Source organism: Ornithodoros turicata, chromosome 5, assembly GCF_037126465.1.
Source record: "Ornithodoros turicata isolate Travis chromosome 5, ASM3712646v1, whole genome shotgun sequence".
Taxonomy (NCBI): Eukaryota; Metazoa; Arthropoda; class Arachnida; order Ixodida; family Argasidae; genus Ornithodoros; species Ornithodoros turicata.
The window spans coordinates 14,541,930-14,569,370 of record NC_088205.1 but is presented as its reverse complement, the minus strand read 5'-3'; the positions used below and the strand labels follow the sequence as shown (position 1 = coordinate 14,569,370).

The 27,441-nt window shown below is 44.5% G+C and overlaps 2 protein-coding genes across 5 annotated transcripts in view; both read left to right on the top strand.

The window, feature by feature from the left end:
* Nucleotides 1–8,143, top strand: part of LOC135394087 (synaptogenesis protein syg-2-like) — a 186,334-nt gene extending 178,191 nt beyond the window's left edge. The window contains exons 2-6 of the mRNA XM_064624580.1: nt 828–1,143; nt 1,637–1,825; nt 1,885–2,175; nt 5,840–6,133; nt 7,786–8,143. Coding sequence (XP_064480650.1) covers nt 828–1,143; nt 1,637–1,825; nt 1,885–2,175; nt 5,840–6,133; nt 7,786–7,931 — 1,236 coding nt within the window. The 3' untranslated portion in view covers nt 7,932–8,143. The remainder of the gene's footprint in view (nt 1–827; nt 1,144–1,636; nt 1,826–1,884; nt 2,176–5,839; nt 6,134–7,785) is intronic.
* Nucleotides 8,144–8,417: 274 nt separating this feature from the next.
* LOC135394083 (negative elongation factor A-like) lies at nt 8,418–25,694 on the top strand. 4 transcript variants are annotated; one of them, XM_064624566.1, is made up of 13 exons: nt 8,418–8,701; nt 9,386–9,557; nt 10,245–10,406; nt 10,479–10,571; nt 13,144–13,280; nt 13,778–13,844; nt 14,035–14,144; nt 15,757–15,780; nt 16,302–16,358; nt 17,796–17,895; nt 19,640–19,980; nt 20,514–20,613; nt 23,678–25,694. In XM_064624566.1, the coding sequence occupies exons 1-13, from the start codon at nt 8,492–8,494 to the stop codon at nt 23,851–23,853; spliced, it is 1,749 nt and encodes a 582-aa protein (XP_064480636.1). In that variant the 5' UTR covers nt 8,418–8,491; the 3' UTR covers nt 23,854–25,694. The 4 variants fall into 4 exon arrangements, with proteins under 4 accessions (XP_064480636.1, XP_064480635.1, XP_064480637.1 ...); XM_064624565.1 differs by having other exon boundaries at nt 8,421–8,701; nt 19,637–19,980; XM_064624568.1 differs by lacking the exon at nt 8,418–8,701 and adding an exon at nt 8,912–9,297 and having other exon boundaries at nt 19,637–19,980.
* Nucleotides 25,695–27,441: the final 1,747 nt, after the last annotated feature.

The window sequence follows — 27,441 nt, the reverse complement described above, 5'->3', positions numbered from 1 at the left end:
CAAAATCGTTGAGTTTTCGACGACGCTTAGTTGGGTAAGCATCACAAAGTAAAGATAAGTAGGAAGCCTATATCTGCACCACACTTTGCAACATGGCGACTGGTAACGGGCGTAGTTCTCCGAAAAACAGCATTAAGCCTTCCTTCCTTCGAGTCGAAAGCTATGAAATTCGTGATCAGATATTGGATTACAACTTTCCATTCGTGTTTGATTTCTTCAAACGGTTTATCGTTGCTGTGTTTGCTACCCCTCTACTGACGAGCGTACGCGGTCGGTGCGAGAGGGAAAAGCGAATGAGTTCCTCGAACTCATTCGCTGGGCGAATGCCGTTCACACGTATTGTCATCTGGTTTCACCGTGTGACACGGAACGAATGTCATTCAGTGCGAATGTCATCCAATTTGCCGTGTGACAGGGGTATTATTGAACCTCAAAAGCAGCGAGTTCAGTTAAAAGTTACCGAGACAATAGCTTAGTTACAGTGACGAGTTACCCCCCAACACAACAACTGCAGGACAGACAGGTAAGATTTCAACAACTTTATTTTGAGATGATGAATGGAGAGTTTCATCGCGAGGGGCGACACTCTACCCCACGTAAGATTTCACGATTCCCCTTGATAAGATAAGATTCCCCTTGACGTAAGATTTCACTACTCTGTTACGTCCATAATTCTTCGTAGACAGCATTACAAGAAAGAAATGGGTCCACGAGAATTAATAGTGAAAATCGTATTGAGCGTTTATCTTTCGAGATATCCGACACGCCCCTTCCTTCTAGGCCTATATCTTTACAGTTCTTGTTCATTGCGTCCTGTTGATACGCAGGACGGAGACTTGGTGTATGCTGCTCGTCTCAGAGACGGGTTTCGAGCCACATCAGCCCGGGCCTCTTCGCGATGGGTAGGGCGAACACTTTTCAATGCTGCCTCTGGGGCGCTGCGCCTGGGAAACATCCAAGAAGGGGATTCTGGCGAATATCTCTGCCTTCTCAAGTTCATTGGAGGTGCACAGACCAACGTTACTCATCGCCTGTTAGTGATCGGCACGCCCCCGCGTATAACCGCAGTGAAAGGCCCTGCGGACCCAGAAGGTCCGTGGCCTCTAGGGGCCTTTATGGAACTGGCGTGTCTTCCTCCTCAAGGTACGCTCTTGAATCGTGAACATTTTTTCGACGTGCTACGCCGCGAAATAGCGGTAACCGAGAACCACGCAACTGATAACTATTTTCGGACTTGTCCGAAAAAAGTTATACGCCGATAAGATTTCAAACCATTCGGATTTATCTGAAAACCGAAATTTTTTGTTTAGTTCCAGGAACCGTCTTTATCATCATCCGCGTGATGTGATGTGATGTGATGTGATGTGATGTGAGTAAAGAAAAAAATGGGGATGTAAGTTTCGACGAAGTCAAACTGGCTACCCCAGTACACTACGCACTTTTATCACTTCAGATAGCACAGTATCACTGCCATGCTGGGATTTTACAAACACAGTTGAGTTTGTGCTTGATGGATAGCCATCGTTGCACAAGTGCTCAAAAACCCCAAGTTAAATCAAATATTTCGTATCCATGTTTCTGTCTTCTCATTCTTCGGTAGGTAGATATAACACGTTTCACGTTTCCCATTGAAAAGGTCTGACAGCTCTGGAACTGTTGTGGAGCACCGAACCGGAAGACCTGCTCGGGACATCCCTGGTAGAAAGGCGTGTTGGCCCTATGGTGCTTCTTCTTGAAGGGATCCTCAAGCGACATCATAAAGGCACTCGACTCAGCTGCTCTACACGAGCTGGAGCGCAGGCTCACGTCTCGCCCCAAATTCTAAGTAAGACCTCCATGCTGAGTCCGAGTCAAAGTGTGACCAGGGTCTTTCCGTAATCACAGTGCCACCGGCTTGGGTGCGGCTCGTGTCCACAGGGTCCTTGGTAGCTGGACGTAGCGCTGAGCTTGAATGCCTCTCTTGGGGCTCCTATCCGGAGGCAACTCTTTCGTGCAGTCTGTCAGGGCTTCAACTGCAACTACAATTTGTTCATTGGGATGGCAATGTGAGCACAGCTTCCATTCGCTTAGAACCGACGCCTGAGCAGCATGGGAGCAGACTTCGCTGTTCAGCACGCAATACGCTTCTACCCATGGAACCTGCAGTGCAGGTGGACACAATACTCAATGTACTTTGTAAGTTATTCAGCCTCTCCAAGCGGGATGCTTATGACTCGGAACCAAGATACGTTAAGGGAGTAAAACACGCCCTCAATCTCCGAAGATAAAATCTGGGAACACCTCGGACTGCAGCTTGTATGAAATGCAACAATCCTTCTGACATTTTGACTAGAGATAAAACCGGAACGGAGGAAAGGGGGATATACACTAATCTCTCGAACACAACACCCCTTTAAAGGGAGACTTCGGAAGAAACTCTTTTGCAGGCTTCTGTTACTTTCACGGTTATTGACATGTTTCGAACGCAGTTACGGAATGGGTGGTTTTCAAGTTGAGAAGTGGCGCTGCGCATGCTGGGTCTTCAAACTTCCGGTCCGAAATTGCGCTCAATTGGAGCAAAGCAAAACTTCTACCATCTGGCTTAAAAGACAACCAAGATGAGTTTTCCTGGGAATGCCTGCACCCCAAAGAAGTAAGGTACTGTAACAAATACTTCGCACGTACTTTTCTTGCGACAAAGATAATATTTCGTGACACGTCGTGCATGTTTCGGTTTCGTTCGGCGTGCGCTTCAAAATCGCAATCTTTTGCTACGGGAAATGTTCTGTTACAATGCGGTCAATTTTACGCTTCAAATAACAAAGATAACAGGCAACATTTCAGATATGGCGCAACAAAATGTGCAGGCAGTATTTTACGCTGCAATCTTCGGTACTCTGACGATAGTACGCATGTAATCGTTTTCTTTTAGTCTGGGAAGAAGCTGTGGCTTTAGTAATATTCTATTCACATTATGAGTTGATAACCTTATCACAGCCACGCACAATTCAACGTGATAAGTTCACAGCACGACATTTGGTGACAAGTGCCTACATCCCTTAGTTCAATTTTCGCTTACGTTGACAACATTTTTCCAAAGGCGCAGGATCCAAGGGTATGCGATACATTATATGTCCCTTTTCCGCTGAATTAGTGCATTTACGCCCGGAACATTAGCTTATTTTAGGTTGAAAATCGCACTTACTCTATAAGACTCCAGCAGAACTTCGGACCGGAAGCGTAAATCCACGTGACATTGCAACTTCCTGTCAAAATGTCCTTGGATGTCACAAAAATTATTTTTGGATTGTGAAGAGCGGTCGCTCTGAGCCGCCGCTGGAAGGATGTGTTGCAAGCAACACTGGGCGGCCGTCCGACGTCACTGTGTATATGTCCGCTTGATCTGTGCTTGTGTGCATTCAACGCCTTGTAGTTTTCTTGTTTTTTGTGCAACAATGATATGAGAGGTGGTGCGAGGGGTTGCATCAAAACTTGCGGCAACAAGTCGACTTCTACGTCGAGTGTTGCTTATTTTTGCTTTCCGAAAGATGAAAAGCGCCACCTTGAGTGGGCATCGCTCCGGAAGACTGGTATGATTCGATATAGAGTTGAATATCTTCTGACCATTTCGAACCTGAGATGTTCGACAACAGAGCTCGTCGGATGCACGAGCTAGGAGTTTTCCAAGAACGAAAGGTGTTGCCGAGCCACGCTGTTACTACGCTTTTCCCGGGTGCTCCCAGGCCAACTAAACTGAGTGCGTACGCAAACTAAGACTCAGAGGTATGCAATATACAAGGTGGTGCTGATGTTTCTTCTTTTGGTAATCGACACAAGTCTGACAGAACCAAAAAATATATGTATTGTAGATGAGGCTCTGAAGGAGGACTTGTCATAGGCGGCAAACGTCCGTGCAACACGGAGGTTGCTGTCCACGTCCACCTGTGGCTCCGAAGAAACTTCGTCGCACTCCTCCGGGTCAGACAAATAGGGTACAGGGTCGTAATGGCCTGAACCCATGACGCAACGTTACTCCTAAACCGCTATGACCGGCCGCGACACACGCGTGCTTCTTCTGCTTTTGCATACCCGGTGACGTCATACGTCGGCTTCATGGGGGCGCTCTGGGAAAGGGAAATTTTGGCCACCTCCTCCCCCGACTGTGGTTTCGGCTTGGATTAACTGATATTTTCGCATAATACATCGCGAAAGTGGGAAACCATGCCCATAGCCGGGATTTACCAAAAACGTCGTCCAGCGTTTTTTTTTTCTTTTTTTCAAAGATCGTTTCGAAGTCTCCATGTCACGATCCGTGGCCAATTGCCCCGTGCTATGCGCCACTGCGGAGAAAGACGAAGAAGAAGAAGTCTCCATTTAATGACAACGAGAACGTGTGTACCCGACCATATCTTCCTACATGGCTTCCCCGATCCCGAAACGCATTAGCGCGGGTTGCTTATGTTGATAGCGCCAGTTTCCCCGAATCGTGGTGGTTGGTTGTCTTGATGCGGTTGCCGCAGTGTCGTGACGCAGGTGCAGTCCACCGCGCCCTGCATGGTATACCACGCTAGATCGTATGCGATGGCGATGCCACTCGGACACAATACGATATGACACTGAAAGAGATAGTATCAACGCTTACTTCCGCATCTTAGGATAGTCACCGGCGTAGGACAGGTGACTGCGCAGCCACCAAGGACACTCCTATAGACAACCTGCGCTCCTACGTCATTAATTACGTACCGCCGCCGCGCAAAGCATGCTGGTGGCCACTATCGGCTTTATCGACCTATTAGCCGACGCGTTTTTCCCGCTTGTTGCCCACCACAGCAAAATATAACCTCGAACCAGTCTTCTCGTGACGTCACATGTTTGTAAGCAGAAAGTCGTCTCTAGACGACCTGAGCCCCAACGTCATCGATTACGTTTCGCCGCCGCGAAAAGCATGCTGGTGGGCATTCTGGGATTTATCAGCCGACACGTTTTCCCGCTTCTGGCCCACCACAGCAAGATATAACCTCGAACCGGTCTTCTCGTGACGTCACATGTTTGTAAACAGAAAGCCGCCTATAGACGACCTGAGCCCCAACGTCATCGATTACGTTTCGCCGCCGCACAAAGCATGCTGGTAGGCATTATCAGCTTTATCAGCCTCTCAGCCGACGCAGTTTTCCTGCTTCTTGCCCACCACAGCAAAATATATCCTCGAACCGGTCTTCTCGTAACGCCACGTGTTTGTAAAGAGAGGGTCGTCTATGAGTGCGGGATAGCCGCAGCACAGAGCCTATGGCAGAGTATAGACCACTTGCACTCCTACGTCATCGATTACGTTTCGCCGCCGCGCAAAGCATGCTGGTGGGCACCTATCAACCTTATCAGCCTTTTCGGCCTATCAGCAGTCGCGTTTTTCCCGCTTCTTGCCAACCAGAGCAAAATATAACCTCGAACCGGTCTTCTCGGGACGCCACATGTTTGTAAACAGAAAGTGGTCTATACGCCCAGCGGTAGCCAAGCAGGAAAATAAGTTCACCACACGGAACAACAACAACAACAAGAGATGATGACCACCACATGGAATTGGTTTCCTGGAAACTGGAAAACTGGGAGATCAGCGTCACGCTCACGACCTACTTAATAGTCGAGCTATTTAGTGTGATTCTCCCCAGATGGCGTGGCGTCATTTCCCTCTTAGCACCCCTCATGTAGCTGTTGGGTACACGCACGTTCTCTTTGTCATTAATATTATGCTGTGTTTGAGAACTTTCGATCTCTTTTTCCCTGCCGCGGGTTTGTTTCTATAGTCAGCACGCGCCATCGTACCTGCCCTCTTTTGTCTTCTAACATTTCCTCGTCTGTGCAGATCCTCCTGTCACCGCCTCCATACGCCTCTGTACCACAACTCACGGCTTCAGCGGCTTAGTTTATAGCGGTGACATACTGTGCCTTCTCTGTTTGGCTAATGCCAACCCTGCACCGGACAATATCACCTGGCTACGCGACGGCTGGGTGCTTGGGCATGGTCAGCGCATTGCTCTCGGACCAGTGAGCCTTGAAAACGACGGGGCGGTCGTACACTGTTCTGCAGCCAACACCCTAGGAGATGTAGAGAGCGCGGTCATAAGGTTGCGCGTGCAGCCTGCACCCAAGTCATTCGGTGAGCCATTATCAGTAGAGGTGTGCGCAGATACCCCTGGGTGAAGTTCTGCGTTACTCTATTACTAAATGTGATGACGTATTTTATCTTAAAGTGCCACTCTGGGACAAATCTCGTGTCTGATTTACGTCATCAAAACCTAGACATATCTCACATTGGGTGCGTTAGTTTATTCTATTCACGCGGGTCAGAGTCGTGAAGTGAGGGGGTCATTCGTACGTCATCGATTTCAGCGACCCGCGTCGCAAAGGTCATGTTGTATAAACTTCCTATTAGCTCGGAAACGAAAACAGAAACGAAATACAACATTGGAAACCGGTACCGAAAGTAGTTAGAAAACGGAAACAAAAAGTCTAGCTCTTTTACGTACTAGAAGCAGAAATATTATTTTCGGTAACAAAAACTCCTTCCAACGGTGGGCGGTGAGCGGGAAGGCGTTACCCACTGTTGCTAGGAGACAGACGGCAGAGCTTTCGGAGACGTCACCTGCTGTTGGAGAATCTGAAACTATGAAGTTTTGCAGGTTCTTTCGTGATGCGCGTAATGATTTATACTTTTGCGTACTGAATCTTTGAGTAAGGTTGATATAGAGGGTGTCCTAGCTAGGTGCGAACATACTTTTTAAATATATATGTATAACTTTTTCCGAGATAAAATCAATTGCAATATAGCATATGCTGAAAGGCACTCCTTAGGAGTCCATTAGCGAACGCCTAAGCCAATGTCTTAATTAACTTTCAGTAATTAACTTTTTAATTATAAAAGCTACTAAGTTATCCCAATCAGAACATCTGGTCCCCTCGGTCACCTGATACCGGAGCCGTTTTCAGAACAAAAATCCGTTCGATAGATCGTCCGCAAAAAATTCGTGAAGGAACACCATTTTTTTCTTTATTTTGTTCATTGCGCATCTTGGGAGACGCGTCTTTCCTTCATCCCCAATGGGAGAGGGTGAAAGAGCACACTATCGCCACCTGCGTCCTGGAAAAAGATTAAAAGGAAGCAGAAAATGCAACCCAAGATAAGGGCAGTTTCGATGCAGTCACCCAATACATTCGTTTTTGTTTTGTTTCGGTAAGTTAAAGCTCATCTTCGACGCATGAGGCGGCACTGTGCTACTTCACCCTCTCACATTGGGGATGAAGGAAAGACGCGTCTCCGAAGATGCGCAATGAACAAAATAAAGAAAGAAATGTGTTCCTTCTCGAATTTTTTGCGGACGATCTATCGAACGGATTTTTGTTCTGAAAACTGCTCCGGTATCAGGTGACCGAGGGGACCAGATCTTCTCATTGGGACAACTTCATAGCTTTTGTAATTATAAAGTTAATTATTGAAAGTTAATTAAGACATTGCCTTAGGAGTTTGCTAATGTACTCCTAAGGAGTGCCCTTCAGAATATGCTATATTGCGATTGATTTCATCTCGGAAAAAGTGATATATATATATATATTTAAAAAATATATTCGCGCTTAGTTGGGGCACCTTGTATATAATACGAAATATTTTTTTCTTAACACCCAGAGTGGTTCTTTAAGCGGGAGTGTCAAACATTGTGAACTAGGCTAGTGTCTGCGCGCACCTTGAGTGACCAACGTCGACGACGGAAAGAGTGACGCGGTGTCTTATTGTGATATTATTTTCGTGTGCAGTTGGAATATGGCTCTTGATACCAGTGGCATCTGCTGTGGCAACGGCCTTGATGGCGTTGTTGTGGTGCACAAAGAACGGAACTGCGTTGCGATGCAATCCACATCAGATGCATTTTCACTTTCCGCGCTTTCAGGCACGTGCCTAATCTTGTGAGCGTGAACCAGTTTCTGGCGAATAAACACTCGCCGCATGTAATTTTTCTACTTCTAATTTATTAAAAATTATGAATGAAAAATAACTGTGGGGACCATGGTGGAGGGAGGTAACCAACTTTTCCCCACACAGTGTTTCTGAACACGATACTTGGAAGTGTTTTTATCTTTTGAAATGTCAAAGGCAATAAAGCAAACAAACGAGTGTGTGGTTTTTTTACGCTTTTATTTTTTCACGTGTGAGTCCGTGCGCAACTGGAAAGTCGCGAAGAGTACCTCGAACACACGCTCACAGATATGGAGCACAACCACCACACAACACATTTTGGAAAATACTGGACCTAATAAAATATCCCTGTGAATTTAGCATTTTGTAATTTTGCATCCTCAATGGGTGACCCACCACGACTTTCAAAGATGGCGCCAAACACGGGCGAACGCAGCGCTAAGCCACCGAAGCGGCAGCGTGCAGATACCTTGGCTTGGCAATCCGCCACTGCTGTCGAGGCTACCTCATTCTCAAAATGGCGGCCAAAAATTTGTTCCATCCAAGATGGCGTACGTGCGGGACAGCGACACATCTCTTTGGCTACATAACAAGCTAGGAACAAGTAACGACCTATGGTCGGGCTATTCTATATGCTCCCAGTTAAACCAGGACGTTCTAAAAAACATTCGGGAGTGTTTCATTGACTTACAGTCGCAGGTTAAGCTGAAATTACTACTTTCTTTCCTGCACATACCACGGCGAAATGTCGAAGAGGTAAGCTACGTTTCTTTTCTTACTGGGCATGTATTCCTCTGAACAGACGTCCACTTTGACCTCATTCGTACTCTCTGAGGTGATATAATGAGTAATTAGGGTATATTTGAAATAACTGCGTACTTTAGAGCGCGAAGTTCATCCGTAAACATAACAGCTGTGCACAGCCAAGCCCCGCGCTGCATACCGTTTGGACTCATCTGCCAGGCAGTCGTTCGTAGCAGCGCTGTCGTTGGCGCGGAGCATTACTGATCGCGGAACAACCTCTCGCGTTGCCGTAGTTGAATTGCCTAATTGACACGAACTTGTTTTATTTGCTGTTTGTTACTACTATGGAGAGACGGGAAAACGAAGCGGCCGTAATGGGTTTGACAAGAACAGCTGTGTACGTTGCGTAATTGAAGTAACCGCGCTAAGTTCGGTAACTTTTATGGAACATTTCGTTGAACTGCATGTTGTAATCTGGTGTTGTGGGATATCTGAGCGGTCATTTTCCATTGATAACTGCAAGGCAGAATGCCTTGCACTGTAGGCCGCGATTTGCACCTGTGGTCTGTGCGTGCACACTCCAAGAGATCTGGCGGAAAGTGAGCCTGGTATAGTGAACCGCTACGTGCGATTCTCTTTGATAGTTTGTGGTCTTTGGGCCTCTAACTGATTTCAGTACTGTCTTGATGCTTTCAGTGGAAAGTGGAGTTGGAGGAGATTCTGGAAGTGGCGTCTGTTGACAGTGACCAGTGGGTGAGCATGTTGGCTGAGCTCCTTCGAACTTTTCCAAACACTGGAATGCTCAACTTCACCATCGAAGAGAATTCCAGTGTATTTGTGGATCTGTGCAATGACCTTAGGAAGCTAGGTGAGCTGTCTAATGGTTTTTCTTTGTGCATGAATTTTATTTCCAGAACCGCAGGCTTCTTTGTGAACACTTTAAATCTATCCGCTTCTTCATACTTTCTGCAAATTCTGAGTGGTACTGACATAATTTCCGTAGACATTCTGCGCAAACAGCACCAGGATAAGTGAAAGCGTGAGCAGCATATTTGCGGGAACAAATCTTGTCACTGCTTATCTGACATGGGGCACAAACATAGTGCACAAACTGTGCACTATGATTTTGTTTGACTTGCTTTGACTTCGCTTTTTCTTTTCAAATCGTATCAAGAAAGAGATAGCTTTCAATCTGCAGCGTGCACAAATGCATGCAGTTTCTTCCAGTTTTCAGATTCATTGAAGGAGCTGAGGGCTTTTGCGGTAACTTCCCCACGAAAAGCGTTGTGTGGGAAAATACTGACAAAACACTGCCAGGTACAGCCTTTCGGCAAGGAATAACAACAAATAACTGGCCAAGTGGTAACCCTTGTGACCATGATTGCAAAACATCCTCGACAATAAACCGCTCTGCCTGTGTGGGCCTCCCATGAGCCATACTCCTTCAGATCTGGGATCGTGAAGCGACATTTACTCAGTGACCCAAATTGAAGCACAATGTGAGAGGCATTGAGTGACGTGTTAATTTCCCTGTCGTTTTAATTACCTCTTTCAGTGAAGAAGCATGGAGATAAGAACATTCTTCCACTGGAATGCATGTACCTCAACAAACACGCGCTCACGGCGCTTGTAGGCCAGTTGCCCCAACCTGTGAAACACTTTGCCCTCAAAAGGAAACCAAAGTCTGCTGCACTTAGGGCAGAGCTGCTGCAGAAATGTGAGTGATGACCTGCCTCCTTTGTGCTCTGTCACCCAGTTGATCACCTCTGTTGATTTTTTGCTCGCGCAGCTCAAGATGCAGCGAGCAATGCCAAGCGTAGCACATCTTCCTCGTCTGTGCCTATCAGGTGCAGAGGTCTCACAAAGGCCATTGACAATTCAAGTAAGTCATATTTGCACATTCTTGTACTTGGTTCACTGGAATGTGGAAACATCTCGGCATCTTGTTAAAAAAATGCATCTTCCAAAACAAATCTGAGTTCTCAGTGGCAAATGGCTCGCAAGGAGCCCTCTTATCTGAAATGTGTCTTATTTTTGCCATGGTGCATTCAATGTGGACGCAGTTCTTGCATTACAAAAGTAATGCAAGACCCACACACACACACAAGTGGGCTGACATCACTTACATCCTTTGCTAACTCCAAGGTTACACCAAGCTAGCCCGCCAGTGGGCAAGGTCGCCTGCTTCTGACATCACAGCCAGTTTCGTCGTGCCTACAGCTGTGGCAATGAAGCAGTCGCCCCTTTTGGCCATATTTTTTAGCTACTAGTATCTCCGTTGGGTTTATAGTCCGCATGGTGGATCGATTTTTGACTAGAAAAGCATTACATATGCTTACAGAACTCTTCATGGTCCCTTTAAGCAATACTTGGAATGCTTTGTTTCTGGATGGTACTTTGGAACAGCTGAAAGTGAATGATGGTTTTGTACGCGTGACTGACGTACTTGGACTGTTACAATGCATCCTGCATTCGATCCCGAGGTTGCAGGTTCCAACTCAGAAGTGCATGGTGCAATGGAGATTGATGTTCTGAGGCTGGAACACAGAAGAAAGGATAACACAACACACAAGCCTCAAGTGCCTAAGAATAATGAGAGAACGAAGTCACCGAAAAGATTAGCCTGCTGTAGGACTCGACAGGGGGGGGTGTTACCTTCGCTCAGTTGGTAGAGCCCTGGACCGGCAATCCAGAAGATGGGGGTTCGAGTCTTACAACTGGCTAATCTTTTCAGTGACTTTGTTCTTTCTGCATGATACAAGTTGCTTACTCACATTGTCCTACATGAAGGACATTATAAATGGGGTGCTGAGATTTCAGTGCACATTAAAGGAACTTCAGGTGGCAAAAGGAACACACAGGTTGGTCCATCACAATGTAAAGCCCCCAGTTATTATTACAGTGTGACCTCTCTAGTATGGGCAACTATGGGACAGGGCAGAGCCGTTCCGAGGAGGGTGGGGTCAAGAGGGGCTGCTGCCTTGGGCCCCTTCCCCAAGGGGGTGCCAGACAACAGGTCTGGACAGCACGGTGGACAATAAAGCGACAACCGGCATAATTGTCACCTGCACCTAAAACATTTGAGGTTAAGTGTTGCTCCTATAAACTATCGAAAAAAGAAGAAAGGTCGGTGTTATAAAAATGCAGCACATGTATTCTCGTCGTAGCACACTAGAATTGTGCGACCAAGTACGGCTATTCACACGGATAAAATTTTTCGTTTCGGAGTTCCTTGGTTAAGGCTGCTGCGTTCTTTCTTTTGGCACACCAAGCGTGCAACTGCAGCAGACAAAACACTGGTGACGGTGAGTCTCGGTCAACTGCCCCCTCACCTGTCTTCACTTCGGAAGAGCATTTTACCTGAAGTAGAAACGCGGGGGGGGGGCTTCAGGCTTATAGTGCCCCAGGCGGAATTCGACATCATGCATGAGGAGTGTTGAAGTAATGGCGGTTGCTGGGGGAAATCCAGTTTTCTGTTGTTGTCAGTCTAGGAGAGAGTGTCCATAATGGGCAGTTTCATTGTACAGTCAACCCTCGATTTATGAACCTTCGATTTATGAATTCCCTCGCTTTATGAACACGAGCACGAGGAACCAAACTTTTTACATGCATTTTTCCCTCATTTTATGAATCTCGATATTCGAATAATGAATATAATTTCTGGAAACCAACTAGGAGTTGTCCTGCGCTTTTGCCCTCAATTTATGAAGGGATCGTTCCGAGGTCAACAGAAACCTTCAAAGGGATTATTCCGTGGTCTTATGAATGACTCCTGAATGGACAAAACGTTTTCCAGGTATTGCACCCTCGGTTCTTAACCCCTGGAAATCCGAACAACAAACGGGTTTTTCCTGGGTCGCACTTGGGGTGACCAAGTGTTCCTGACCTCAATTGATGAATAAGGTGGCCGCTGTCACCCGGAGATTTTAATACGTAAACGGATGTTAAAAATCCCGGAGGAAATCCGAGACCTGTCGACTGCGAATATCCCGACATCTCTATTTTCTAAGATTGACACAGCGCAAGGCATGGTCCAAAGCAAAATTAAACAATTTAGTATTGAATAATAAACAGAGTGTGAATGCGCTAACAGCACCAGACATGGTTGAAAGCAAATTTTCACAATATATTGCATTATAAACACAATCCCAACACGAAAATACTGTTCCATTTGCTCGGTAGTACTCACTTAACGGAATTTTTGATTTATGAATCCCTCGATTTATGAACGATATTTTTGGGGAACCGAGGGTGTTCATAAATCTAGGGTTGACTGTATTATTGTTACCTGTGGTGAATGCACCAGACTTTCCACTTCTTCCTGCTTGCTGTGGAAACACCCCCATATCTGTTAAAGGTGTACAAGGGTAGGTTTTGTGTGGGAGATGAAGAAACTGTATCTTGCAGAACAAGATAAGGTTTAAAGTAACTTGGACACTGGTGTGTGTTACTAGGTCCCATTCGGGGTATCCCAAGTAGAGTACCGACGGGTGGTTTCAAGAGCCCCGGAGCTAACCGCATGGGGGCTAATACACCCATGATCCGGTCCCTAGCCAAACCTATTGGGAACAAGAAGGACGGAGGTATCAAAGTAAGAACCACTTATACCTTGATCATATAGAGGTAGTGTAGTTCTTTGAAAAGTTGATGCCATATGTGAAACAGTCGTCTGCATGTTAAAAAGGCTTTTGTATATATATATATATATTTTTTTTTTTGTTACTGCCTCAGTTTGTCTGGTGAGACTTGAGCAGAATTCATCTGTACAAATGATGGTTCAAGTGCTCTTGTTCTCTGGGATTCGTCTTTTAGTGTAGTAAGGGTATTTGCGATAACATTTATTGTTCACATGCACTAGTAGCCTTGTTGAAAAACACTACTACTTGGTGCATACATACTGTACCACCTTGTCCTGGTATGCCCTTTCAATTATGAATGTAAAGAAGAAATGTCATGCTTTTATTATGTCGGCACTGACCTCCACTTTGCTTCTTTTCTGTCTGAACGATTGCAACTCTGCTGAAACTTGGGCATTCGTACCTGAACTGTACAGTGGATAAGATGATTAACAAATGTGTCTTTGTACAGTTGCTAGATATCAACGAACAGCCCATGGGGTATGGACGAGAAGCAAAACGGAGAAAGAAGTTGACAGGTGAGTTGGTTTATCCAGTTCATTGTATACCCGAAAATGTTGTCATTAAAGCTGGTTTGTCATAGCTACCCATCTGCCATGGAAATGAGGGCAGGAAAGAAAAAAAATTGTGTTTTGCATAAATGTACGAAACCACAAAGAAATATTAATTCTCTGATGTACAACTGAAAAATGTGGCTTTGTCTCACAGAGGAGCTTCCAGAGATGCAAAAGAAGGACAAAGATGCAGCATCTGTGCCCACCACATCAGCTGTGCCAACCACGCCAGACTATGCCGTCGGTCTTCTTTCTTCTTCACAGGTAATATGGTTCTCCCTTCCACTTTAGTATGTTACAATCTCTTTTCCTGATGTATCATGGGTAGAGCCTGAAGTTTTCGGGAAATATGTTTTTCTAAATTCGGGGGGTAAAGATCGGGTAAATAAACATGTGCATTAAATAAATGGGCTCAGTTACTCAACTAACTGTATTGGTTTGGTACAAATGGTGATGTAACTGAATTTTTCTGCCAAACAAGTAAATCAATGCATTCCTACAGACATCCCGGTGAGGGCAATTTGCCAGGTAAAAATCGGGTTTCAACCTAAAGAGGCAACCTTCAATTCGGGGAAGAATCGGGTAAAACCCTAAAACTTCAGGCTATAATCATGGGCTATTTTTACATACCCATTATTAAGAACTATACCAGGTGTTTCATAAACATCCCCAAGCTGAATATAAGTCTGAAATGGCTAACTCCAGTGGTTTACCCAGAATTTCCTCCTTGTTGGGATGTTGGGCCCTCCAAGGGGGTGTATTTTTGTACTTTTGGCAAAATATTGTGCAATCGCACAAAAGTTTGGGGGGGTCTCTTCTATATTTTGGGGGGTTGGGGGGGGGGGTCTGGATAAATTACTGGGTGACGCTATCAGAGAACTTTCTTTTTTGGCAAAAATACATCCTTGAGACATCAGCAAAAAACTGACTCGTGAGTGACTGATTTGCATGCACTCATTAATCAAATAAAAATCACATTTAATTTTCCTAACATTTAAATTTTCCTAAATCCCAACATTTAAATTTTGCTTTGGATGCATTCGGCGCCAGTGCAACAGCAATGTGGACCCTCAGTGAGAAATATTCCGGAACAAAATCCGTGTTGATACTTAGTGAATTTTTTTTAGTAATTACTCATTGGTTTCGGTTTACATATTTCTTGCGCTGAGTAGTGCAGAAATGCATTCTTTCATTCACGCACGGGAGTTATGGAAGATAAGGAGCAGTCGAACAAGATGCTTCGGTCTCTGCCTGACTGGTGCTCAACGTTCGCGGGGTATTTGTGATCATTATGATAAAAGCACACTATCTTTCCTACCGAACGACAGCTTTGAGTGCCATGTACCAGTTGTATAGAGAAGAAGGAATGCCTAAAAGCATCTCTTGCAGCTGTTCCTTATCTTTTATCACCCCTGTGTGTGAACTCGCTGGATAGCTGCGCTACTCTGCACAAGAAACATGTAAACCAAAACCAATTAATTACTACCAGATGTTACCAGTTTTAGCACAGATTTTTTTTTAGGAATCATTTTTGCTCAAGGTCCTGATTGCTACGGCACAGGTGGCAAAAATATCCAGAGCTAAATTTAGAAGTTCTGATTTTTTTAAAATTAATGAGCCACTCACTGGTTAACAGATGGCCGATGTCTCAAGGATGCTTACCAGAAAAAGTGTCCTTTGATGGTGTCAGCTGTTCCTGAATTATTCAGCTGAGGGATTTTCGTGAAACATCTGGTACTGTAATCCCTATTCACAGCCCATTTTACCAAGAAATGGAAGTTTTCAATAGTACCTTGTATCTTTGTTTAAAAATTGGAGTGCCATATTTGTTACATTTATTGGGTGCTTAATGCTACCATCTGTTGGTTCCTATCAGTGTCCACAGAGCCTCTTTTCCTGTGTAAGTATTGCAGTACGAGTGGCGTTACACAGTAGACTGGGTGCAAATAGTGCTGCTGACTGTGTGACTTGTTACCTTATTTTTGCTTACCATGGTAGTAGGACCAGTAGCGTAACCAGAAAAATATTTGTGGAGGTGTTCTACAGGAACTTTACATGGCTGTTATTGACATCATATAGCGGGCAGCAGTTTTTCCTAGCCTTTTCATAATTTAGGAAAACAAATTGGAAACTTTGAAATTTCATCATCATTTTGGATCCCACATGCGTCAAGAAGAAGAGCTTCATTGTTTGCCATATCAACAACTTTTCTTTCTTTGCACTGCAAAAAAAAAAAAAAAGAAAACAGAAAAAAAAAAACAGAAAAAAACTGAAGATTGTTCTCCATCTATAGCTGTTGTTCTATATAGGTGGTTAAGAACTACTGTACACTGCTGTTGGACATGTGGTTGCTGTGAATGCAAAGTGTATGTGAGATGTATGAATTTGCTTGTTGAGTTCTACTTCTGTCTCTCTCTCTAGATTCATCCTTCCTTTTTTTATGCAAGCAACAGTGTGTATGGGCCAAGATTTGGATGGGTTTGTTGAAATGCGAATTGTTTCTTGCTCTCAAACTGTATATAACGTGGTACAATATAATGTTTGTAGGAACTAGCCTGATACCACATTTGCACAGATCTAACATGCCCACGAATGTAACGTGCAGGTGTATATAACACCTGAAAATCCAAAAACTAACTCCGCAGTGATTCTACCGTCTGGATGAGGCACACACGTCTCTGTGCCGCGAAAAACACGCGGCACCTCTTGCTTCTCTTCATTTTCTGTCAGCACGGTTGCTTTGCACTTAGAAGAGCTCTGAGGTGATGTGACCCAGCTTTTTTTTTTTTTTTTTTCTGCTGTATGTTTTGAAATGAACAAAATGAGCTCCTGCGAAAGAACGACGGGCGCAGGTGACCCGCAGCGTGTGAGAGGTCTCTGTTCAGCGCAGCTTTAAGAAATTCTCCACTCTTGAGAACAGCGCATTGGAGAATGAGGAGAAATTATGGAGTAGGTCGTGGTGTATCCTATTCCCCTGGCATGTGATGTAGACTGACGCAGCGCAAGCGAGTATAAGAAGTGCGAGAGCTTAGAAGAAAGAAACAATGAAGAAAAGCTCGAGGACTTGCTGACATCATGCGAGTATCGTGATGGCTGGCCGTGGTTGCTTACTTCGGGTGTTTTTGAACACCGCTCAGTGAAAATATTTTACATGGTGACTCCTCATGGTCAGGTTGACGACTGCGGCAGGTTTTCGGGCATTGTTGAATGCCGCATTGTTGCTCCTATAAAACATGCTTCTTTGTGATACCACTTCTGTGGCATCAGAAGCCGATGTTGAAACCGATGTGCAAGAAAACCACTGAATTCTTAACGCAACTTACTAAACTGGAAGCACTGAGCTGAACTGAACTGAACTGAACTGAACTCTTAACGTATTCTTAGGAACTCTTAAACGCAACAATAAAAACATGTGATGAAACGTGTGATGGTCACAAGGAAGTGATGTCCACGGTGATGCGGCTGGCCACCTTTCTCCGAGGCTCTGCTTTTAGATATGAATGTAACACACATGTGATTTTGAGCCATATTTAGAGCGAAAATAGTGTGTGTTAGATTGTGCAAACACTGTAGATGATTCTTCAGACATGTGGATACATACTTCCATACAAGTTCCATGTCCTACCACAATGGGTGTGGTGCACACGCATGCACTTTTGTAGTATAGCTGCAATTAGACAGCTACATATTTGGAAGTATACTTAATATTGTCTGAAATGGTTGACTCAACAGGTAGAGTATCTCCCCGAAGGTTTGATCAACTAGCCCTCTGTCAGTGCATGTGTGTGTAAATCCACACAGATCCTTCATATTTTGATGGGGTAACATTACACGACATTGCAGTGTGTAAATTTTGTGACTTGCACTGTTAAGAAGTGGCATGCAACAGCTAAACAAGCATCTTGCATTTTCCAGCTGACTGCAGTACCAGCATCACCAGCAGCTCCCTATGGTCTTCCAGCAACCAGTACAGCTCTGCCTACAATGGTGGCTAAAACGAATACACCCCATGCAGGTGAGCCGCTCACGCAACACATTAACAATAGTATTGTATTTAACCATCACTTGCTGCCTGTCAATGTGCATAAGGAGGGTCATTTTAGTCATGACTGTGCATACCACCATCCTGAGACATATTATGATTAGAGCCTGAAGCTTTAGGGTTTAACCCTATTCGTCCCCGAATTTGCACCCCGAATTAAAGGTTGCCTTTCTAGGGTGAAACCCGATTTTTACTCAGCAAATTGCCCTCACTGAATTGTCTGTAGCAATGCACACTAGCTTGTATAGCAGGAAACACAAATTACATCACTGTTTGTAACAAACCAGTGCAGTTCGTTAGAGTAATAGTCCAATTTCTCCCTAAATTTAACATATTGGAAGCTTTTCGACCCGAATTCACATGAATTTAGAGCACATTTTTATTCCCCCGATTTTTACCTCCCTAATTTGGAAAAAAATATTTCCCGAAAACTTCAGGCTCTAATTATGATTGATGTTCCTGTTAAGTTACTGCAACACAACCAAAATGAATGCAAAAGAGAAAGTTGTGGGGCAAGCGTGTGGAGATGCTATGCCTAAGAAACCAGGAACCTAGTGCATTGTGGGTGTGCAGACAATGATTGGATACATAACTGTGCTACCTATGGTGAGTCTTCTTTGTGTTGGGAGCTGGGGATAGCGCTCGGCACTGTTCCTTAATCGATTATTAGGGGTGAAGTCTGAGACCACATTTGCTTAGCAGAGTTGCTGCGGTAAAGTAGAAAGAAGCTTTCAGTCGTACACATGCTTTGTGGAAAGGTTCACTTCTGTAAGTCATACTTAGACCCTGAAGTTTTAGGGTTTAACCCGATTCTTCCCCGAATTTGCAGCCCGAATTGAAGGTTGCCTCTTTAGGGTGAAACCTGATTTTTACCCAGCAAATTGCCCTCGCTGAGGCATCTAACTTGTTTGGGAGCAAATACAGTTACATCACCGTTTTGCACCAAACCAGTACAGTTAGTTTGAGTACGGTAACTGAGCCCGATTTCTCCCCAAATTTAGCATACTGGAAGTTTTTCCACCCAAATTTGTATGAATTTAGGGCACATGTTTATTTACCCAATTTTTACCCTCTGAATTTAGAAAAAAAATATTTCCCAAAAAATTTGGGCTCTAGTCATGCTGTTGAAAAGGATAAGATAATTATTTATATAGAGAGCCAGAAATTTTCAGGAAATATTTTTTTTGAAATTCGGGCAGTAAAAATCAGGTAAATAAACATGTGCACTAAATGCGAATTCGGGTGGAAAAACTTCCAGTATGCTAAATTCAGGGAGAAATCGGGCTCAGTTACTCAAACTAACTGTAGTGGTTTGGTACAAATGGTGATGTAACTGCATCAGCTACGAAACAATTAAGTTAGTGCCTTCCTACAGACATCCCAGTGAGGGCAGTTTGCCGGGTAAAAATTGGGTTTCACCCTAAAGAGGCAACCTTCAATTCGGGGTGCAAATTCGGGGAAGAATCGGGTAAAACCCTAAAACTTCAGGCTCTATTTATACAGTAACATCGCCAGCAGAAACTAAAATCAATTTGGGAGTGCAATCAATTTTTACCCAGAAAAGTCAGATTCTAGTTACAGTCAGGTTTGGCCGTTGACTGAGCACCAGCTACGACGACTATTACCATCTCTAGCACTGCTTCCGAGTGACATGCTGCAGTACACTCTTCATCATTATGTTTGGCGATATCCTGCACATGTTCTCTCATTTCAGCAGCTAGCACGGCAACAATCACGCTTTCCCGCGACAATTCCTCCGAACATGCAACGACCCCAGCAGTGTCCACGTCTCCTGCTACGTCCTCCCCGGCACAGGAACCGAGGCCCAACGTGGCAACGGTTGTGACGACCAGTGAACTGTGCCCGGCCAGTTCGGCGAGCGTGATGGTTTCTCAAGACATGCGTACCACGGCAGCTATTGGTGGTCTCGGAGCCATGAGCGGGCCGGCAATGCAGCACATCGCCGTTCAGAATATGCAACCTGGTACTCAGCAGACTGCGGTGGTTGTTACGGCGCAGCCTCAACAGTCGCAGCAGAGACCGGGCCTTACCTTGTCGGTGAGCTTCCGTACTGTACATTTGCATTTGCAGAACTGTCAGGTTTTTGCGAGGCAGGTGCTGTTTGCTTCAAGAAGGGATCACTGTTCTTTCGTATCGTAAGGGCTCGAAATAATTAGATCAAAATCACCGACTTAGAAGTTGTTGCCAACCTCGGTGGATCAGTTGGATAAGGTATTCGAGCATGGATATCTTGGATTTGAGCCCAGCCAGGATACGTCAGCAACTTGCTCGGACATATCCTTCCTCATGTCCCTGCTAACGTCCGCGAAGGATATTAAATGGAGCATGCCACGTGCTGAGATTTGAATGCACACTAGATATAGCCCAAGTGTTGATGAAATTTTAATCTATGAACCGAACACTGTGGTGTCTCTCGTAGTTCTAGTGATATCATGATGAAAAACCACAAATTATCAGCTTTTTGGCAACGCCTATGGCTGGTGCTTGTTGCTTGAAGTGCGTTATTGTTGCGTGTAGCTACCTGCGCGACGGAGCCTTACACTTTACTTGCTAAATTAATTCACTTTCAGCGGGACCAAATTGCGGAAGCGCAAGAGATGTTCAAGAATTCTAACAAGGTCTCTCGTTCAGAAAAAGCACTCATTTTGGGATTTATGGCTGGATCTAGAGGTAAGAAAGTTATATGTACCACCAGACTATTATGTACTAGAGTAGAAACTGCTCCTAGCCGTAGGGTCTATAGATGGCAAGGGGCAGCTGCCTTGGGCTTGTTCCCGGGGGGACGCTGGACGGCAGAAGCCCCGGAAGTCCATAAAGTTGGGTGATAAAGGCGGAGCCAAGAATTCAGAACTTTTTAAATTTACTTTTCACCGGTTCACTTTCTTCAGAGAGAATGTTTCTGCAGAGCTTGTTTCTAGAGCCTTGTGTTGTGTTGTAGGGCTAAACCTAGTAAAACCAGTTTTTGCCCCTGAGTTTGCATCGTCATCACTAGGGCATGGAAATTTCTGCACTGAAAATGACGGAAATAGGCAGGCATTTAGGCCCCCAAAATACCAAAATAGGCAATAAAAAGCAAACAATCGGCACATTATTCTGGTACGTTCTTTGAACGTACACGCTAACACGCTATATTGAATAATATTTTTAGTTTTCCGCCCTCGAAGATCTTGAAAGGCCCAGAGAGGCCAAATCTTTGCATCAAATGTACGCAGAAAAAAAGGAGCAAAAGGCGCAAACACGCAGTAACGAAAAGCAAAATGCAGCACTCGGCACAAGCCTGAAAGGCGCACTTGAACTTACACCTCTAAGAAAGGCCCTTATGGCGTCTAAAAATGTTGAAAAAGGCTACAATTCTATAGAGTCGATAAAAGGGCAGGCAACCCTGAAAATGTCGTGTTTAGGCGTTGCTAGGCATTTATAGGCAAATGCCTAAAAATCTGGGCCCTAGTCATCATGTAGGGCAAAAGCTGCAAAAAACTAAAAATGAACTTGCCACAATCTAAGTTTAGTAGGGGTGTGCGAATATTTGAGTTCTTGAATTTGAATCAAATATCAGTCGCACGAAGTACAAATATCCAGTATATTCGGTTTTCCGAATATTTGACGATTCCCCCACGAGTCCGAACGACACCACCCTAAATGTGGGCTTCACCTGATGCTTCCCTGCATGAGGTGAAGTCTGCTTCACAAAATTGCCATTGTTGCAGACCAACACAGGCGTATCATTGTTGTTCTGCTTAAAGGAGCAGTCTAGAGGCCCACAACTTTGTTTCTGTTTTTGGTCAGTATGGAATGTTAGGCGGCCGAAAACAGGTTTCCCACAATTAGTACAACCGTAGCTAAATTGGGACGCCTGCAATAGCTCCACGAACCTCCCGCGCGCGAAACACCCTCCTTCGCCTTCACGATAGGCACGTGATGAGCGCCACCACACACGTCACTATGTGACGCAAGTGGTGAGGACGCTCCTCATTGGACTTGGGATCACATGATCGAGGTGAGCAACATCGCCCAGGCCGGAACGTCTGCTACCGCTTCGGAGACGCCATGCGTTCTCCGGCTTCGTGATGTTCGAAACGGAGGGTTTGAAGGCTGTCCATGACACAACCACGATTTTTTGGGACCGCAGGCACCACGGGAAGAACGAGTGGTGCAGCCCGAAATTAACTGCGTTTGTACAGCAAAAACCCCGTGCTTCTCGACAGTGTGCAGCCTGTCCGACAGTTTTCACCGCGCAGTTGGTTCAGTGGCTAACAGGTGATGCCACAATACCGCCGCCATGGCCGCCATCACTAGCTTTCGGCTGCTGTGAATTCTGAGATTGCACAGAAGCCACGGATATATTACTCTTGTGATCATAATCTTATTTTCTCAGGCTGCGTATATGCTTCTTTTTTTTTTTTTTTAAAGAAAACGTGATATAAATCATATAAATAATAGAAGTCAACAAGAAGCAGCTCGCAATGTTCGTAGCAGACGGTTTTTCCTACGAATGAATGAGAGGCTCTCTACCACGAACGTCACACTAGAGTGGGTGTGGTCTGCAGTTGGAGCGCTCCGGCCTGTCACCGCGGCAGCGATTTTCCAAATTAATTGCACCGTGGTGATACAACTTTGGACAGGAATATTTTGTGGGAATGCTTTTCAGATACTGCTTTACAAGATGACAGCAGTTTTGGGCCATGTTAGATACCACTTTAATGCTCCTTTAAGGTAACGTTAGCCCAAGTTAATTGTGTATGCTTCACCTGAGCAAGGGGTGGCGTCCCTCCCACATGCACTTTAGATGTGCCAGCGGGGATTTTGATTTGATGTCTCTGAGGCTGCCTTTAAAAAACTGACTCTTAAATAATGACTGCAATCCAGGGAGAAAAAGGGTGTCTTAAAGATGTCCCTTGGGTTCCAAATTTCGGCAATGCAACTTCCCCAGGCGAGACTTACACTTCAGCAAACAAGCTGAAGGATGTTCAATGTTCATGGCAGAGCTGAGGCAGGATGCCAATTTGTTTGTTTCACGAGTGACCTGTGGATGCCCAGAAACAATAACAGCCTCATCTGTGTAACATGCCACTACCACATCACTACTACCACCACTACTGACACCAAATACCACTACTGACATCAAATTTTGAAATCAGGATAATTACCCCAATAAGTGTAGCCTCACTCGAAAAGCAGGAACAGTATCACGGTAAATTAAAGAGTAGGGGATTTCCAAAGAAGTGTTGTGTATCTCTCTTGTGACAGTTAATGCCAGAAGAATTTCACTAAAGGTGTGAACTACAAATCGCAAACTTTTAGCGCAAAAGGCACATGCTCGAAAATTTGCACAAATATTCGATTCTGTATTTGGCACTTTTGCCCCATTCAATTTTATTGGTTTTCAAATATTCCGATTCGCACACCCCTACAATTTAGCTACCAGTACATACTACCAGTACAGGTACTGGAGTGTGCTTCAGCACTGCTCATTCAGCAGAGCCGCTGGGCCTCTCGTGTTAATTTCAAATGCGAGGATCACTTTATTAATCTCTCAAAAGTATATCTGCTTACCCACCCAGTACTGCCTGATTTTACCCTACTCTACAGCTTCTGAAACAAAAACCGAATTTTTTCCTCCAGTTTTCAAAAACCACGAAGCCCCAAAACGCATGTGCCTAATTATGAGCAACTTCCTCTACACAAGCATAAGCTGGCATTTGGACGAAATTTAAAACACAGACTAATGTTTCAGCCAATCCCTGTCCCGACTTGGGCAACGTCATCACGATTCGCTTGAGCGAGAACAAAGAAGACGTCATCCAACCTGGAGGTGGAACGCGTCAGATGATCGTCGAGACACACTTCCAGATGAACTACAACACGGGAGAATGGAAGAGAGTGAAGAAGATCCGCAACTTAGACGAGTGAACGTCCCCATTTTCAAACGAGTCTCCGTAGTGGAGGCCCTCCCAACTCTCACCATTGTAATTCAGATGTACAGATTTCATCAAGGTTGTCACATGATGCCCCGTGAGGTTTATTATTCACACACCCAGCATGTTTGTGTGTACATAGCTTTGTTCTCTCTTTTACGACTGGTGCTTGGATATAGGAACTCCTGGTGTTTGTATGTAAACTGTTGCAGATGTTTATAGTAGTGTGAGGAACAATGGAATATGTGTACGTATACATATGTATAAATAATTTTGCCAATGCCAAACATGAGATCAAAGCTTAGACTTAAGCTGTCGTGTTTGCCGACAGGCGAAGAGGGACACCTTTCTTTCTGTCAGTAGAAAATGTTATTGGTTGTGATGCATTAAGAATGGTCGATTCAAAGATAACTATAGTGGTTTCAGTACACCTTTCATTCAAAGTAATAGCAAACAGGCAGACGGCAGACAGTCATGGCTGCAGAAATGTTTGAGATATGGTCATTTGTGTGAGGAAATCTTTGGAGCATAATTTATAACCATAATTTAGTTTTTTCACATCTGTGGATAAGTGACTTCCTTAGGCGCCGTTCTCCAAAGTTGGACTTATTTACATCTGAAAGTAAAAGACCCTGATGCCATTAAGCAGGTTTTGATATTTAACATTGTTGTTGTGCTCCGGTAATTATTGATTCCTGAAAATGGTGCATAGGTCAATGCAGGCATAACAGATCAGTTTACAAAGTCTCCACCATCTATGCAAAATTAACGATTTTGTGGCAGTGTGTTGTCTTCATTTGGGTTATGATATGGGAGACAAATTTTGTGAAGTAAATTTTCTTTTGACCTGCAAGGTTTCTAATAGAAATATTTGTGTAGCTCATATCCTTTTAGGAGGGCCTTGTGCAAGACCTAGGACGTAGGGTTTTGAGAGTACCTTATTTTTCAAGAAATGAGCCAGTTTCGTAGCCTGTACAAGTAGGTATTTTCTACGAAGCCCACGGTACAGCATAAAGAGGAGTTAACTTATGCCAGACGTCTTACGAGGCAGACATTTATTGGAAAAAGTGTTTATTAGCACAACATAAACTTGGCAAAAAGAATGCCATGTCGCGCAGACGGCACTTGTAGGTCACAGAGGTTATCTGTACAACGAACAGGCAAACTACACTCTTAAAACAGAACTTCACCACATAGCATGCTTTCGGCAACCACCATCCCAAATGACCTCATTCTGCTCCCTGATTGGTTAAAGACTGGAGGCATACTACACTTTTTTGTGACATTTTTGTGCAGTTGTGTTAATTGTCACAAAAAGGTGTACGCCCCATGCTTTTCACAAATCAGGAGTGATAACAGTATCATTCTGTGCAATGGTTGGCCTTCATCATGCTGTGTGGTAAAGTTTTGTGTTAAGACCGTAGAGCTTTAGCTTATTAGTTAATGTAATTGCAACCATACAGAGCATGGATGCTAATATGTTCATCCTCCACGAAGAAGCATCTGAGGTAGTCTAAAGAAGCTTATAGCACCAGTGTATCCTGTCTTGTATTTAGGGTATAGGAAGCAAGGTGCACCTTCTTTTCTTTTTTCTTTGCTTTTTGTAAAGGTGGTTGTTTCTGTTCGTATAGTGAGGGAAACATCACCATAAATTACAACAGATCCAGACACATTACAAGAAAGCTGGTAAACCTGTGGCATTGTGCAAAATTGTTGTCTTCTTGTAAGCATCAATGGGCACACTGTTTCTGCACATGAAACATGTTCTTTGTTTTTCACTTGGAGGTGATAATTCGTCATAGTTGTACAGTCAAAATAAATATTTTGGTGATACGAGGTGACGCTGGTTAATGGGTAGTTGGTCGTCGGGCGCTGCGAGTGGTTTGCAAAGTCGAACGAGAGATCTTCAGCAAAGGCATCATGGGTCTATGTGCTCTTTGTCTGCAAAAAGTCTGTGGCAGCACAGATATCCTTAGCGGAAGTCTTCAGGCCCCACCAGTGCAGCCTTGCGGTGTTTGTCCAAGCCCTTTGTCTCCTGTCTTCTCCTTCTCTATGTATTTTTGCCATTTTGGGTAAGGTATTTTTTTCAGCTATTTAAGTCATGTATCCTACTGTTAAAACCTGCTTTGAAATTTGCAGTGATGTCCCTCTGTGCCGTTCTGGACACCACTTTCTCCGCATCCAACCGTATATCGTCGAGGCACACTTGCTAGTACCCCCAAAATTGAAATTGTTCTTGGTTCAGGTAAGTTATTTAGGTTTATTATACATCACATTCTGTCTAAGACAGGCCCTGTAAACACTGTTCCTAGCAGTGGCGGATCCAGGGGAGTGGTTGCCCCCCCCCCCAAACTCATCACGTTAAACATAAGGTTTCCCCTCTCACCTCCCTCACTATGCACTTCAGCAAAGAAACCGCCCCACCCCAAAGTGGAGTCTGGATCTGTTCCCGATCTCCTGATCTGATCTGAATGGACCAGTGAAGTGGGTCCAAATCCTCAGTGCCAAAGAACCGAAGTATGTATGTTTCACAGCATTCAGAGCTGCCTTTAAAGCCAAAAGGCATAGTCATACAGCCAAAGCGAATACAAAGTAAATAGTAATGTAATCGAATTGAATGCATGTACAGGAGCAGTGAGGAGAAAACGAATAGTCACCAGATGCCACTTTAAGTGATTTGCAAGTGTAAAATACCACAGCTGTGTGGTATTTGGTGGCACACTTCGAAACGCCTGCGCCTCATCGAAAGAGTCTCCAAACCCTGCTAGCAACCCGTGATCACACCCAGCAGGAGCATGGGTGGTTTCTTGTGGGGCCACATAGGGGACATTCAGTATACATAATGTACTGTGAGACGCTGAATGCCACTAAACGAAAGCGCCGCAAAACATGTGAAACATGTCCTCTTGCAGACTGATAGTAATGCAGCCTAGTTGTAGTTTAAGGAAGGCTTGCCCAGTGAGAAAAGTTCACTGTGCCAAGGGCGTCTGCAATGTGTCGCAGATAGATGTGTGATATGTGCATATCGATCTTAATTGTTTTCTGAAGCACTGTTTTCTGACTTTGTTGTGTACCTTCTCTTGTGACGTTTACATGCTAACGTGCAGATGCAGGAACAGTTCGAATGTATTCTGTTTGAAAGAGACATTCCATTGGACTATAGAATACCCTGTACTGTTCAGAATGATAATCGAATACACAATTATTCACTTCAGTGTTTGAAAAATCTGAAAATAGGCACAGCCCTAAAAGCAGTACCACCTCCCTTTCATCCTCATGATGTATACATATAGTGTCTTCTGCTGTGTTCACATCTGTCACTACATTCTGACGCTTGCACTAGTGCACTCTAACTTGCGCTGGACAGTATCCCAGTAGACTACGAATATCCTGAAGACGTCCAAAATGTGTCGCAGGCGTCCAAGACGTCGAGACGTCCTGTGTACGTCCCATGGATATTCGTGATGTGATCCACACTATGTCGCAGATGTCACAACTGTAGCTATGTTCCCTCCATATATTTTAGTTGTTGGGGATATCCAAATCTGTATATCTTCTGTACGTCCCAAAGAGAATGTCTTGG

Excerpts from the sequence above, each read along its gene's own strand:
- LOC135394083 (XM_064624565.1), top strand. The coding sequence starts at position 8,492 with ATGGCGTACGTGCGGGACAGCGACACATCTCTTTGGCTACATAACAAG. Across the intron at positions 9,558-10,244 it reads CAATGACCTTAGGAAGCTAG|TGAAGAAGCATGGAGATAAG; the intron begins GTGAGCTGTCTA and ends TACCTCTTTCAG. Across the intron at positions 10,407-10,478 it reads GGCAGAGCTGCTGCAGAAAT|CTCAAGATGCAGCGAGCAAT; the intron begins GTGAGTGATGAC and ends TTGCTCGCGCAG.